We start from the raw sequence: 16,140 nt of genomic DNA on the forward strand, positions 1-16,140 counted from the left end.
TTGTTTAAATACTTACAAGAAAGTGTCAGTGCAGTACCATGTAGACAATCATGCTCTCATCTCCTCGTTAGGGAGGTAATGTTTACATCACCACTTTTTTTGGTCTTCCTCTCTGTATTTATCGCACTCTCTCTCTGTTTTGCACCAAACCACCCATCTCTCCCGTGTCACACTGCACTTAGAGCAGCACTAACCTGACAAGCTGACAGGCCCAGACTACTCCCTCATTCAGAGTGAGTTATAGCTTGAGGGGAGAGGCTCGAAATCTCATCAACATACTCACTGTGCTGTATTGTTGTGCTTTGTCTTCCTGTATGCAACTATTTAAGAGGTAAAGCTCTTAAAAACAATGCTTTAAATAAAGACACACAGCATGATGTTGTGTGGTAAAATCTGAATAGCAAATTAAACCATTGCTAATGCAGATAGAGTTGTTTTTGAGCAATGACACTGCCCCCTAGTGGTCTCGTGGGTGAGTGGGAATGCCTGCTTTTCTATCTTTGGTATAAAATATTTAAAATATTGTCTCGTTTTCTCTCTCAGATGATTTTAACGGTGTATTTGAGTGATGGGGAGCAGGCGCTGACGGAGGTGCCCATCACTCCAGAGACGACGTGTCGTGATGTGGTGGAGTTCTGTAAGGAGCCAGGAGAGAGCGGCTGCCACCTGGCCGAGGTTTGGCGCGGAAATGGTGAGATTCTCTGAGTTGCCACATAACAAAAATGTCTGTAACCCCATCCCTCTTGCCGTTCATAGCAAGTGAAGGCAGAGTAATTGTAGGTAATGCCTGTCGCAGGATTTGAATGTAAAAAAATATTGACCATGAGAAAGCACTCAGCATTCCCAACCTAGCCCTTTCTTTCAATAAAAACATTCAGTGCTTTTATCCTCTTAAAGACGCTCTCGCTCCACACTTTGAAGAATCTTGCTGCAATGAAAAACACACTCACTTAGTCCTTGCAGACATAAATGCTACTTCTGTTCTGACAGATGGGTCAATATTTGTTCTTTTCATTTTTCCATTTCCTTTGGTGGTAGTGATTTGTATAAACAGCTGTGTGCCAGAAATGTTATCTTTGCTTTTGGAGCCTCCTTTCAAACGGACTTCCATAAGCCCTGCGTCCTTTCATCTTGAAGTGACATCATTGCTGAGTCAAAAAAATCTTCTAAAGTAGTTCATGTTTTAAAAGGCTGATTGTCAAACTGAATAACATATTCTTCATATAATGTTCTTGTATGTGTGTGTGTGAGAGAGTGTATGTTCTAACATTTTGCTAAAGCTTTTGGCTCCACGTTTTTTTTTTAGGTTAAATTTGTCTGCACTCACTTTCTTTCTTAACATCCCAGAGCCTGTGTGCTTTTCTGTTATTCTCCCACTTTCATATTTTCTTCTGTTTTTCCGTGTCGTCTGACTTCCAGATGTCCCTCCACCTGTTAGCAATGTCCAAAATGTTGTTTTTCCACATCCAATACTATGTTGCTCAACCAGTCCCACCACATTCCTCTGGCTGGACGCCACGTTGGATTCAATTTCACGTCGTCTTTGTTCTTTTGATCCCACTGTGTCTGTTCCTCAGTTCTTTCTCTTCAGGCGTGGGTTTAAGTGTGTAACATTGGAATGAAATGCTCCTCAGCATGAGAGGATCTATCTCCTGCTCTCTTTTTGGTGTGAACATATTATCTCTATCTTTATACCTACTTTCTTTTTTTTTCCTGAGGAACAAAAAATTATGTTTGTGAGCTTTTTAAAATAGAATGGGTTGTTGTTGTTTTAATGCCATGTCTTGTGGTTTCCCCTGTCCAGAGCGAGCCATACCTTTTGACCACATGATGTACGAGCACCTGCAGAAATGGGGCCCCAGAAAGCAGGAGGTGAAGTTCTACTTGCGTCACGAAGACTCGCCCACTGAAAGCAGCGATCAGGGTGAGAACGCTTCCCCTTGACTGGCTACAGGCCACGTCTCGCCCACTACCACTCCCCTCTCATTGGCTGACAGTGGCTGAATGTTTTGCATTCCCTTTTCAGTGGCCTCCAACATGTGAAAAGAAGAGACAAGCACATCCCGACCGAACAATACAGGGTTCTGTTCCTGATTCAGTTCTGTTGTGCTTTACACAAAATGAATGATCTCAAAGTAGCTTTGAAAGTTTCAGTGCATTAAAATTACAGTGAGCAAGGCATTGTGACTTGAGGAAAGACTACCACAGTAAATTCATGTCAAAATTTAAGATGAAGGGATATTACTGGAAGCAAAAATGCACAACCTTGGCATTACTGCTGCGGTGATTAAGTATGTTACTGGTTCTATAATCAAGCTCCATGCTTGTTTGCACTTGCCTTTACTGGACATTAACAGCTTGTCACGTGACTGCTTTCAAATTGAGACTTATAAAATAGTGAAACTATTGCAAAATGGTAATCTTTGTGTAATATTTCAAGCTTATTTTTCATAATCTGCCAATGTATTTGATTAATTGGATTAAAAAAAAAAAGACCAAAAATAGATAGATGAATGCAGGTTATGCTGTTGTACATTGTTTAAAATATAAATACATTTTAAAAAGTTTTGTTTTTATATGTTTATCCACTAAAGCAGAGGGACAGATTAAAAAGAATTTACTGGTAAAACTCTTTTATTGCCATGATGTTAGACAGATAAAACCTTATTATACAGTTTTATAAAGCTGAATTTTTGGGTGGCACGCATCACCACTGAACACCGTGTAATGCTGCCTCATGTACGCGATCCGTTTCAGCACTGCTAGTCTTTTCTCCCTTTCTTTATCCTATCATTTGTTTGTTTTGACCCTTTCTGTTCACATCCCAGTGAGGTTTGTCCTATCACTAATCATAGACAGGATTAGCTTGTAGTGAGCGTCTGCATGGATTAAGGTATAAACCTGAAACCCCTATGTGTGGGAGGGGAAAAAGTGGCAGTAATCCACTAAAAGCATAAGTTCTGTTCCCAGTGTGTCACATGGGAATAACAAACGGGCCTTTAAACTTTTCCTCCACAGTCTTGTGATGATTCCCCCTCGGTTCAGCCAACAATGTTTGGTTTATTAAAGGGGGGGTGAAATGCTCGTTTTCACTCAATATCCTGTTAATCTTGAGTACCTATAGAGTAGTACTGCATCCTTCATAACTCCAAAAAGTCTTTAGTTTTATTATATTCATAAGAGAAAGATAGTCTGTACCGATTTTTCCCGGAAAAACACGACCGGCTGGAGGCGTGACATGTGGGCGGAGCTTAAGAATCACGAGCGCGAGTAAGCTTTTGCGTTGAGAGCGTTTGGAAGTTGTGACATTACTGTGAGGAAAAAACCATCATCCAAAACAAACCATGGTTAACAGTCAGATTCAGCCGTTTATTTATGATCCAAAATCAGATCCAGAGGCTGAAACTGAACGAGAGCAGCAGCAGCAACGACTTGCTCCGAGCGGGGCTCGAACCCGGGTCTCCGGCATGGGAGGTGGACGCACTAACAAGGAGGCAGAGATATTTTAAGCAGTTTTACTCACTGCCAACACACGGTCGTGACCATTTTTCGTTGGGATTGCATCATCCTTAAGAAATAAACAATACGCAAATCCGTCTTCAAACTGGGCCTTGTTTGTAAAACAAGCATCTTCGAAATGCAGGGAACAAACAAAAACACTTGCACAACTCCGTACAACCAAAAATACACTTCTTTTGTGACAGTTCGCGACGCTCTCGCTCTGATCAGTGAATGTCTCATCTCTGCTCTGTTCTACGGGAGTGCGCGCTCTTCCGGCAGACGTGCCCTCAGGATCCATATAAGGAAATTCCGCTCCATCTAACGTCACACAGAGCCATACTCGAAAAAAAACTTTCCGAAACTTGTGACAAACCGGAAGGAGCATGGGAATCCAACTCTTTAACAGTGTAAAAAACTCAGTATGCATGAAATAGCATTTCACCCCCCCATTTAAAGTTCTGCAGTGTGTGTATATAGATGCTTTTTGTGTTCATTCATGATTATGTTTCAAAAGAATGTGTTTTTTGTTGACGGACTCATTATATATTTTTTCTTGGCTCTTAGGGAGCCTGCAGTCTCAGGAGCAGCCCAGCAGGAGAGGAGGAAGCAGCTCAGACACGCACAACGAGAATGGGGTTAGTTCATATCACATCCTCATCAAAATGTGTGCTGCCTTTTCTAATCTTAGCATTGTGGTTATTCCAAATGCATCCTAGGGGGTTGAATTCCACATGGTCATTTCAGCTTGTGCTTTTCTGATTACTGTAATGCAAAGTAGCAGCTGCAAAGTTCTGGCTGAAATTGACACTCTTCAGTACCGAAGCGTTTCGAACGCGTCATGTTTATTCAGTTCTTCTCTCTTAACCCGAGCCAAACGCAGCCAGACCTGTCACGTCACTGAGTCACTCACCATTTTCTTTCATATAAGCATTTGTCACATCACTCATTCTTTTTGTGATCTGTTCCTGCAAAGAGTGGTCCACTGCGCTCGTCTCCTCCAACTATCTGGCCCAGACTCCAACAGGGGAAAAGCCAGGCTCTAGAAAGCTCAACTAATTCCACCTTTAGGGAGAAAGATGACAGTAGACCACCAGAAAAGATATGAAACATATTTTTCTTTTTGGGTACTGCCATCCCAGTCTTCAGAGATGGAGTAAAGGCACAGGTAGTTGGTCGGTGTGGGAGCTGATTAGTAATGCTGTTGCTACACAGGCATGAAGTCTTTCCAGTCTCACAGTCTTTAGCGCACACTTATTTCTGACAGGTGCTGTCTTACTGTAGGGACTGTTACACAACAGACTGTTACACATGTCTGCCTGTCTTGTCAGGTAGTTTAAGGGGAATCAAGAGGGTTAACTTATATAGCTATGGCATTTGGCTAGTTTGGCCCATGATCCTGAATGCTCTTGGAACAGTTTGATTAAATGGCATAAAAGAAAAATCTATAATTGTGACCCATACAATGTTCTTTTGCCTATTACTACAAATACCTCAGTGACTTTAGATTGGTTTTCTGTTCCAGGGACACAATTAAGCTTGCACAGGCAGAAATGCTTACATTAAAGAATATTAATAAATTTCATCTTGACCCTTGTACTGTGACTCTTGTAATAAAGAGATGAATAATGAATTGGATAATTGACAGTTTATGGAAGTTGAGGAAATTACGACTTAAAGCCACGATTGTATTAGACTCTGAGCGTGCAAAATTTGCAGCACCAACCTATAACGAGCCTCTTGTTTTGGCAGTGACAAATTTTTGGGTGGAGATTTGTAAATTAGCATCAAAGCTTAAATAAAGATCCACTTTTGCTGGGTCGTTTTGCATAGTATGTGGTACCTGTTGTGCATAGCTAATGATAACTCTCCTCGTATGTGATGACGTCCTGTTGTTTAATCGGATTTCTCCCTCTGGCCTCATCTTAGCCTGTTTACTTCTAGACATGAACAATCCCAAAGAAGAAGCCCATCCCTGAACTCAAAGTAATATCTCTCCCTACCCAGGATTCTAGGCAAGTCATTACTGGCACACAAACACTGTGCTGATTCAACAGCATGACATCTGTATATCTGTGTGTGTCAGAGTGAAATTCTTTGAACCCTCATAACACGTTCTGTTGTGTTGTTCTTCTCCTGTTATGTCTATATTATTTTGTGGATTACACGCCGTTTCGTGACATAACCGCTTTTAAGAGGATTATCCCTGTGGTTTTACCGCAGGGCCGTTTTCTCTGCTTTGACTTCTCTGTCTCTCTGAAGATATTTCTCTCTCTCACACACACACATAAACACACACATACACACAACCACGCCCAGCGTTCACAGTAGGGTAAATCCCTGAATGTGTGGCCAGCCTGTAAAAGGGAACATTTTTCTCCTAATGAAATAGTGGGTGGCCCCCTTTCTCTCATTTCCTCTCGCTGTTTCTCCATCTGTTTTCTTAAGCGAGAGTCTCCTTTCTAAACGTGTGGCAGAGGGTCAACCTGGCCCTGTCCACAGTGAAGCGTTGCACTGCATCATTAGTCCTTTTTGTCCATCATTTTGTCTCCTCTTTCATTCCATCACACCATCCCTGCACACTTCGTTCATCTACACGGCCCGGATTGACTTTGTGCCCCCAGGCAGAGTCTAAAAGGTAAGGCTGCCTCTGCTCTCCATGCAGAATGTGACCATCCTACGCAAGATCTCTTTTCAATAATACATTTCTGAACATTCGTAGGCTGTTAATGGTTTAAACCAGCTGTTGTTGACTCAGTGTGTGTGGTCCATAGTACTTGGAAAGTAATATGAGCTGTCAGTCTTTCTCTTGTTTTGAGTCTTTTTTATAGATTAAGTGTGTAATAGGCTGCTCTATGGTATGTATTGGCACTAGAGCTGCTGCTTATAGAGGAAGACCATGTCTGTCCATCACGCATGCAGTTATGAGCTCCAGAACAGTGAACTGTGTGGGCAGATCATGTTTTATAAAGTTGAAGCTGCTCCTGTGTGTGGGATGAGGCTCTCTCCAGGGCTTCACATTTTCCAGGTTTTGCTGTTTCTTCACTCCCTTTCATGCTTCACGTCATGAATTTAAGTATTTAAAATAGTCTCCTGATCTTTTATTTTCTACCTCATTTTTTTCTGTTGAAACCATCATGCATTATGGTGTAAAGGTTTTTTGTTTTACTTTTTTTTTTTTTTTTTTTTTTTTTTTTAATTACTACTGTGGCAAAAACTGCGCCACAAGTCAGTCATCCTCAAGTGAATCTTTTAAGAACTGTCAAACGCTGATTTATTGTAGCTGTTAAATAAATTACTGTATAATTTGTGCCCCGTTTGTTATTAATGTTTATAATGTACAAAGTTAGAAAGTTAACATTGTTTGAATGACTTTTACATCCTCTCTAAGATCAGCTTTCAGACCAGTGCCAATAAATGAGCGCCGGTCTAAATCTTAGTGTGGAAAACACAGTGGGTCTCATTCATGAAACACGAGCAGAACTAATTTTTGTGTAAATCGCGTGTAAAGTGGTTTTGGCGTAAATTTTCATATTCATTAAAACGTTCGTATTTTCCAAATGTTAGTTGGTACGAAAGAAATCTACACCTGCTCCCAGCCACGCGTAAATAGTGCGTTTAATGTCTGAACGTTTTGCTCATTAATACGGCTGCATTTTAATTCACCTTAATCGGGTACATATTTACACAGCATTTTGAAAAAAATATTATATATATTAATTACATACGGTTTTTCTTTTAACTTTTATTATGATTGCCAGTAATAGGATCTGTAATATGCTGCCAAACTACCTTTTTTAGGACCTGATACGCCACTAGTACGCTTGAAAATAAAATGTGGTGTTTTAAATGAACTTCTGATAATAACACTTCAATTTCTGCAGCTGAGAAATATTTCTTTTTCAGTCGCTTTTGAGAAGACATGTTGAAATATTTAGTTTGGTGTCATAATATGCTCATATATAGTTGTCAGTCGGATTTAATAGGCGGGATTTATGGTAATTGAGAGTGAGCGTGCACGCGCGTCCCATTTACGACTGATTGGAATTCATTAACACACACACACACATTTCACTATCACATCTGACGTTTCCGAAGTTTTTGTGAATCAGGAGAAGAGTTTTCGGGAAGTTCTCTTTACGCGCAAATCCCTCAGATATTTACTCGTATATTTACGCATGTTTCATGAATGAGACCCATTGTGTGTTTCCTCCATGCCAAGAGTCACAGCTGAACATCCTGTCCATGTGGGTTCAGTCTATGAAGTGATGAAGGATGGATACTTGTATCGCTTGACTTGATATAAAACTCTTTGGTTGTGCACCATACAATCATATCAAAATAATATTTCTGTCAAAAGACGAGCTTAACTTTGTGATATTTCATCAGCCAGCTTTGGCTAATGTGCTTTGGCAGTTTGGAACATTGCATCCAGAGCTGCTTTGATTGGGAAACGCTGCCCTGCAGAGATGCAGTTTTTAATGCCAGAGTTTGTCCTGCGATTCTAGTTTGGGGTGTATGGAATCACAGCAACAGGGTTTATTTTTTATTTTTTTTTAAGCATGCATAAAATGTCCCCAAATGCATGACAGGCCCAACCGAAATGGAAAATACACCTTTTTCTGTAAAAACCCTAGTCACTTCAACAACAATAAAATAAAGATTAAAAAGTGTCCGGCAGAAACACTCTTTGCTTGCCAATTATTTAGCACTTTCTTTTTCGTTTTTATGCAGGCATATATTGAAGAGACCAGTGTGGGGTTTAAGTTAACAAAAAGAAAAAGGGACTGTCCCAGGCTTCCATCACTCCAGAATTTGAAACGTCTGGAAGATCCAAGCTGGAGCAGCTTTTTAGCTCATGATCTATAATAGTACAAGGCCCTAGAGTCCAAGTTATTACCCACTGACCTGCTTCTTTTCTCTTGTACTGAATGATCTGCTTCACAGAAATTGTTGTTTTGTCTACCTTCAAAGCAAGAAAACAGCGGTCATCAGTCTTGCTCTCTTGGTAATAATTTTATCAGTTAAATAAAGAAACTGCATCCCTTTCTTCAGCTTGGCTCCAGGAAATATGAAGCCTGCTCTTTAAATAAAAACCATCTTTACTTAATTGACTCAGGACCGATTATTGTTTTAACAATCATTTGAGTTTCGCCACACAGTTGAATGATCTCTTACACCTTCTTTAGAGGTCCATGGCGATATTTGTACAACTGTGCCTTGTAAAAAGATTATACAAAAGGATAAGAGCAGGGAAGCTCATGCTATGTGGTCTGAATGGTGGCCGACAACTCCCTCTGCTGAATGTCAGAGGAAACAGGGCAGTTTTTTCCCCTCCACTGTACCACCTCAGAAACTGATAATCAAGTCAGTCTGTTGTATGTCATTCCTTGTGCCACATTGCCATGGAGATGGGCTCTTTATAACCCATGTGATGTGGCCATACGGAGCCTGTGTGGGTTAACAGAGCCTGACACAATTGGCCTTTAAGCCATGAATCATTCCCTAGCAAACTGAGTCAAGTCCTTTCAACTTTAATGGAGCTCGTGCGTATGGGAACTGCACACAATTCTGCATCGTTCTTGATCAAGTCTGGATTATTCTGTGCTAACGGAAGCTGAACTGAAGAAATAAAAAATAAATCACGGGGTGTTGAGCTAAGATATGTAATGCTTTCTTGTTATAAAGCGCTATTTTTGAGTTGATCGTTTAAAGTACTGAAATGATGCTGTTTCTAAACCGGTGTCTTCAATAACATTTGAACTGTAAGTATAGCCATTGTTTGTACTGTTATTAAGTGTGTTTGACATATAGCCTGTTTTAGTCTCAAGAAAAGCGATGGCAGTTGGGAAAAAGTTAATTCCCTCATTCGGATGTGAAATGATCCAGGCGTGATTTGGCCTTCTGCTCCAGGCAAAGCACACTTCTTTTTTTTCTCAGCAGTTGCTAATAATTAATTGAATGGAAAGAACAGTTTTGTATTAACACAGAGCATGAGAACAATCTCTGAATTTGAAAGAGGGGAACACAATTCCCGTGACACAGAGCCATTAGTTTGCCTCTTATTTTGTGAGATTAAAAAGCATGTAATTACAAAGCCAAAGGTAAACATGGCAAAATAACCCAGACAAATATATAAAAATATGTGCTACCATTTAAAAGTGTTTTATCTATTAAATAAATAAAATATTTTATGTGCATAATATTTGCAAGCATTATTATTTGGTTGAAAACAGTAAAAATATTTTATTAGAAAACATTTCAATTAAAAATAACTGTTTTCTGTTCAAATTTAATTTATTCCTGTAATAGGAAAACTGAATTTTGAGCAGCTGTTACTTTATTCTTAAGTGTCATGTGATCCTACAGTCCTTCAGAAATATATTATATTATTTAAATGCAGAGGTAGTTCCAAGTCAGTTGAATCACTTTTCTATATTTATGCGCTGATTTCACACACATACGGACACACACGTCACTCGCACAGAAACAGGCATACAGAAAACTGTTGTCAATGCAGTCCTGTGACTTTTATTAATAAAACAGTTAAGATGATGTGTTCTTATCTAGCGAAACGATTGGTCATTGAATCGCTGCTTCCACCTGCATCAAGCGTGACCTTTTCAACGTAATTACATATTATGTGAATTTTTTTTTTTTCTTAAGAAAATGGCAGATTGTTTCACTAGAAAGGACCCTTATTCCTTGTCTGGTATCGTATTGACCTTCAGCCGTTTGGTAACCATTGAAGTCCACTGTAAGGAGAATAACCCTGGAATGTTTTCATCAAATACCTCAATTCATTTCAAACCGAAGAAAGAAAGATGTAAACATCTTGGATGACATGAGGGTGAAATTTAAATTTGAAAATGAACTAATCCTTTAAATAAATGTGCTCTTACCACACTATTTCATCTGTGTCTGATTTGAAGCTAAAATAACCATCAAGTTATTTTCAGTCAAATATTGTGCTGCAAACATCATTAACCGCTTTAACTAGTCAATGCTGGTAAATGACATGGAATAATTTTGATAATACACTGCTAGCTGTGCATTAAATGATTTTAATGCACTCTGTCGAGGTTCTTCTTCTTCTTAAACGTTTTTTGTGATGTCAGATGTTACTGTAGTTACACTATTTTTTTTTCTAACCTCTAGCTAAAACCACTATTATCTTAACCCTTCTTGTGTTTATATGTGACTGTAAAAACACACAGGTTGATTTAGAAAGCAATTTTCACATGTAGTGATTTAAAGCCTGGAGATCAACAAAAACAAGAAATTGTGAGACATGAGCATTGATGGACTATGAGATAATTACAGACATGTTTTCATCCATCACATCGTGGTCGGAGAAATACTAACCATGAATTATGGAAATAGATCATGGTATTAACTTGGATAAGAATAGATGTAGCCATAGGCTGTAGGTGACCTGGCAATACCACGACACAAACATCACCACAGTATCTTTCTCATGCTGTGTGCTCATTCATGTTAATATTAGTATTAATGTTGATAGATGGCCATTGAATTCTGTTCCATGATGAATCGATGTGGGTAGCAAATTTTGTCAGTGAGAAAAGCTAGCTATTGAAGACAAAGTGTTGCTGTAGCAAACCTTTTACTGTTCTGTTGAACTTTCTATGCATCGAAGGATCCAGAAAAAAAATGTAGCATGGTTTCCAACTGTGCAACTGTTTTCAATGTAGATAATAATGAAAAGCAAATTAGCATATTCGAATGATTTCTGAAGGATCACATGACGTTGACTATTTGACATGTAATAGTTAAAAATTGGCAGAATTGATGGATGTATTTAACTCCAACTGATATGCCTGATTGCCCCTAGTCCTTACATAACCATAATGACTGACCTAGCTTCAACCTGAAACACTGTGCGAGTGCACTTGTTTGGCTCTCGCTTCGGACAGCCCAGAGTCAAAACAGACTGCTGGCTTTTTAGGAAATGGAACGATTGCTATATTGCCACAGACAATAGAAGATTTGGAATTCAAGGGGAACTTTTGCACAGCATGAACCAGGTTGTTAATGGTGTTCTGCTTCAGGATTATGTGAGTCATCTTACACGGCTTCTCTTTATTTCAGAACTACGTTCATGTACCGTGCTGCCTTGAATTGACCTCAGCTCTGCTTGATTGCTCTAAATGGCAGTCTATAACTGTATGGCAGTTGCCATCTGAGTGCTTTAGTGCCTTTAATCTTCGCTACACGACAGTTCTGCTCTGCTGCCATGGTGACACCCTGGCAACATCCGCAGTGACGGACAACTTGCTCTTATCTTCCAGAATGCAGAGTGACAAAGTTGGATTCTGGGATGCGTTTCTGGCACAGGCCTGTTTTAGACCCTTTCGGCTAAAAGCGTCATCATTCCTCTTCTCAGTGAGCTCAGCAGGCCTACGCTAAGATTAGCGCTCCTGTTATAATTAAGCTCTGAGTGTTTACTTGGCCACGGGACGTTTCACACCCAGCTCTCCCTACAATGAGCCCTGCAGATACACGGTCGTGTCCGTTTCTCAAGTCTGCGGTGTCATTTATGGCTGTAGAATTAAACCAGTCATCTTTGGATTCTTGTTTGTGTGCATATATTTCATTTTTGGTCTGACTGCCCCTCCTTTTTTTTTTCTCTACCTCCCTCACTCTCTCCTACTCTCTCTCTCTCTCTCTCTCTCTCTCTCTCTCTCTCTCTCTCTCTCCGTGTGTAGGTGGGAAACCCTCGCGTGGAGCTCACTCTCTCAGAGCTGCAGGAGATGGCCACTCGTCAGCAGCAGCAAATTGAGGCCCAGCAACAGATGCTTGTCGCAAAGGTAACACGCTCAGATGTGTCCTTTGATGGGCGTCTTTTTCATGATCATTGTTGTCATCTGTGTGGGGACTAGACACAAGTATTTCCTTCAGTTAGAATTTTCTGCTGAATCAAAGATTGGTGATGAATAATTCACTGACTTTGAAATGGCATGGTTTCGGTTTAAATTGTATTGCTATTATGGGTGTTTTCCATGACTATTTGTTTTGACTATGTGGTGGCATTTACCAGGAACTGGCAGATAAATGTAACTTTTTAGTTTCATTGTTTAGTGGTCTACATTTATCCTGGATAGAACTGAACTTGCAGTTGTGCAATGGTGAACGGTAGGATCATATCTTTGGAAAAAGGCTCTTGAGTACCATGTGTAATTGTACGCTTTGGCTTTATTTTTCAGATAGAATGTAAAATAATTATGTAAGTGTGACTAGGTTGTTAATCAAAAGTTGGTTAATTTGTAACTTCATTATTTAGTATTATTATTATTATTATTACTATTAGAAAATGTTGCAAAATCATTTTCACTGGTTGTCTCAGGCTTTTGTACTCCACTGTTTTCTAAATATTTTTTGGCATGATGTACCTAACATTGTGGATGTTGAGCATCATTTTCTTTAGCCTTTAAGCCGACAATCATTGCATGGTAGCATTTGCCCAAAATTGGCAAATAATTTGAGTTTTTTTTTTTAATTTAACCATCTACATTTGTCCTTGCTAGAACCAAGGGTTGTATCTTTAGGAAATGCGCTTGAGTACCATTAATGTTGTTTTTCAGATAGCATGCTTCTTTTTGCTGTTAAAATGGTTTACCGGTAAGTTTAAGCATGCAGGCAACTGAAGATGCGGAAGGGTCTTCCATTGTTCATTCTGTGAACATGACTCTAGGTGTTATAAAAACAATTGATTTAAGTCATATTGCAATTTCTGGGTGTTTACTCATAATTGCACCTGGGAAAAACACTCATTTTCTTATTTCTTACAGTTTACTTTACCTAGCCCAATGTAAATTACCTGTATGTGGGAAAAATAAAACACTTCAGCATTGCAAGTCAAACTGCACTGTTTGTTCATATGTTATGCAAATAACCGTAATTAAGTCATTTTCTGAGAAAAAAAAATTGGGTATTAATGGGTTTAGTATCCCTGTAATTATTCAAAACACAGCTGCTTGTTGGGTAACCTCCAACTTTGTTTACGAAGCAGCTTAAGCTCTTTATTACCATTGTGCACTTATGTTATTAGTGGTTTAAAGTTACTGACCTCATCTTTGTTTTCCTCAGCGCCATTTATAGGTCATTACAGCAGGTTGTTCTGACTATTATAGGGGTGTTAGTCACGGGAACCACAGGTTGAGCCGGGAAGCTGAATGAAACCAAAAATGCCAATTATGTAGCAGACAACTCTGACATGCTTTGTATGCCATTAAAGGCATTTTTCATCCATACTAGCTTTGTTTCTTTCTTCAACAAAGTGTGGAATCTAGAAGTGACTGCACTTAGACTGTTCCAGGATCAGACCCAATGAGAACACTGATCTCAGAGTTATTTGGATTAATATTGCTGTGATTCAGTGTGCTGTGATGACTCTGAGCCTCCAGTCATTGAAAGTCCACCGTGTGCTATTTTTAGTTTTCTCACTCACTCAGACACTGTTTCCATTTCACTGCGTCTGTTTGTGTTCCCTGAAGATAGAGAAAGAAATGATTTTAAAAAAAGAGCCTAATTGCTTTTATTTTCACTTAGTTACTCAATAAGTCAGCACTGGAAGTACCATCTTTTTCCAAAGGTAATATGGTTGTTCTTAATAGCAAATGCCTCCATGCCTGACATTTGACAGTAAATCACTAGGTTGTGTATCTTGTTTAAGTACTGTATTTCAGCTAAAAGACAGGATTGTATCATGTTGTCCTGAACACACTTTGCTCTGTTTGGGGTACTGCACATGCTCCAGGCTTAAACAGGCCATGCTTCATATAATGGCACTGCTCCTAAAGGCCCTTTATACATAAGCCCAGTAAGATGAACTGGGAGCCCAGTAAGATGAACTGGGAATTTGGTGGCATTGACTTTACCATTTATATTTATATATATATATATATATATATATATATATATATATATATATATATATATATATATATATATATATATATATATATATATATACAGTATTGTTCAAAATAATAGCAGTACAATGTGACTAACCAGAATAATCAAGGTTTTTCGTATATTTTTTTATTGCTACGTGGCAAACAAGTTACCAGTAGGTTCAGTAGATTCTCAGAAAACAAATGAGACCCAGCATTCATGATATGCACGCTCTTAAGGCTGTGCAATTGGGCAATTAGTTGAATTAGTTGAAAGGGGTGTGTTCAAAAAAATAGCAGTGTGGCATTCAATCACTGAGGTCATCAATTTTGTGAAGAAACAGGTGTGAATCAGGTGGCCCCTATTTAAGGATGAAGCCAACACTTGTTGAACATGCATTTGAAAGCTGAGGAAAATGGGTCGTTCAAGACATTGTTCAGAAGAACAGCGTACTTTGATTAAAAAGTTGATTAGAGAGGGGAAAACCTATAAAGAGGTGCAAAAAATGATAGGCTGTTCAGCTAAAATGATCTCCAATGCCTTAAAATGGAGAGCAAAACCAGAGAGACGTGGAAGAAAACGGAAGACAACCATCAAAATGGATAGAAGAATAATCAGAATGGCAAAGGCTCAGCCAATGATCACCTCCAGGATGATCAAAGACAGTCTGGAGTTACCTGTAAGTACTGTGACAGTTAGAAGACGTCTGTGTGAAGCTAATCTATTTTCAAGAATCCCCCGCAAAGTCCCTCTGTTAAAAAAAAGGCATGTGCAGAAGAGGTTACAATTTGCCAAAGAACACATCAACTGGCCTAAAGAGAAATGGAGGAACATTTTGTGGACTGATGAGAGTAAAATTGTTCTTTTTGGGTCCAAGGGCCACAGGCAGTTTGTGAGACGACCCCCAAACTCTGAATTCAAGCCACAGTACACAGTGAAGACAGTGAAGCATGGAGGTGCAAGCATCATGATATGGGCATGTTTCTCCTACTATGGTGTTGGGCCTATTTATCGCATACCAGGGATCATGGATCAGTTTGCATATGTTAAAATACTTGAAGAGGTCATGTTGCCCTATGCTGAAGAGGACATGCCCTTGAAATGGTTGTTTCAACAAGACAATGACCCAAAACACACTAGTAAACGGGCAAAGTCTTGGTTCCAAACCAACAAAATTAATGTTATGGAGTGGCCAGCCCAATCTCCAGACCTTAATCCAATTGAGAACTTGTGGGGTGATATCAAAAATGCTGTTTCTGAAGCAAAACCAAGAAATGTGAATGAATTGTGGAATGTTGTAAAAGAATCATGGAGTGGAATAACAGCTGAGAGGTGCCACAAGTTGGTTGACTCCATGCCACACAGATATCAAGCAGTTTTAAAAAACTGTGGTCATACAACTAAATATTAGTTTAGTGATTCACAGGATTGCTAAATCCCAGAAAAAAAAAAATGTTTGTACAAAATAGTTTTGAGTTTGTACAGTCAAAGGTAGACACTGCTATTTTTTTGAACACACCCCTTTCAACTAATTGCCCAATTGCACAGCCTTAAGAGCGTGCATATCATGAATGCTGGGTCTTGTTTGTTTTCTGACAATCTACTGAACCTACTGGTAACTTGTTTGCCACGTAGCAATAAAAAATATACTAAAAACCTTGATTATTCTGGTTAGTCACATTGTACTGCTATTATTTTGAACAATACTGTATATATATATATGGTTTC

General features: G+C 39.2%; 1 protein-coding gene across 4 annotated transcripts in view; it reads left to right on the plus strand.

Moving 5' to 3' along the window:
- Positions 1 to 16,140, plus strand: part of LOC127938626 (apoptosis-stimulating of p53 protein 1) — a 48,509-nt gene that overhangs the window by 18,538 nt on the left and 13,831 nt on the right. For 3 of the 4 annotated variants that reach the window (XM_052535358.1, XM_052535357.1, XM_052535356.1), the window contains exons 3-6: positions 544 to 691; positions 1,805 to 1,924; positions 4,066 to 4,136; positions 12,225 to 12,326. In XM_052535358.1, coding sequence (XP_052391318.1) covers positions 544 to 691; positions 1,805 to 1,924; positions 4,066 to 4,136; positions 12,225 to 12,326 — 441 coding nt within the window. Of the gene's footprint in view, positions 1 to 543; positions 692 to 1,804; positions 1,925 to 4,065; positions 4,137 to 11,419; positions 11,574 to 12,224; positions 12,327 to 16,140 lie in introns of those variants that run through there. The other variant, XM_052535359.1, reaches the window with a different exon arrangement.

This window comes from Carassius gibelio, chromosome A20 (genome assembly GCF_023724105.1).
Source record: "Carassius gibelio isolate Cgi1373 ecotype wild population from Czech Republic chromosome A20, carGib1.2-hapl.c, whole genome shotgun sequence".
NCBI lineage: Eukaryota > Metazoa > Chordata > Actinopteri > Cypriniformes > Cyprinidae > Carassius > Carassius gibelio.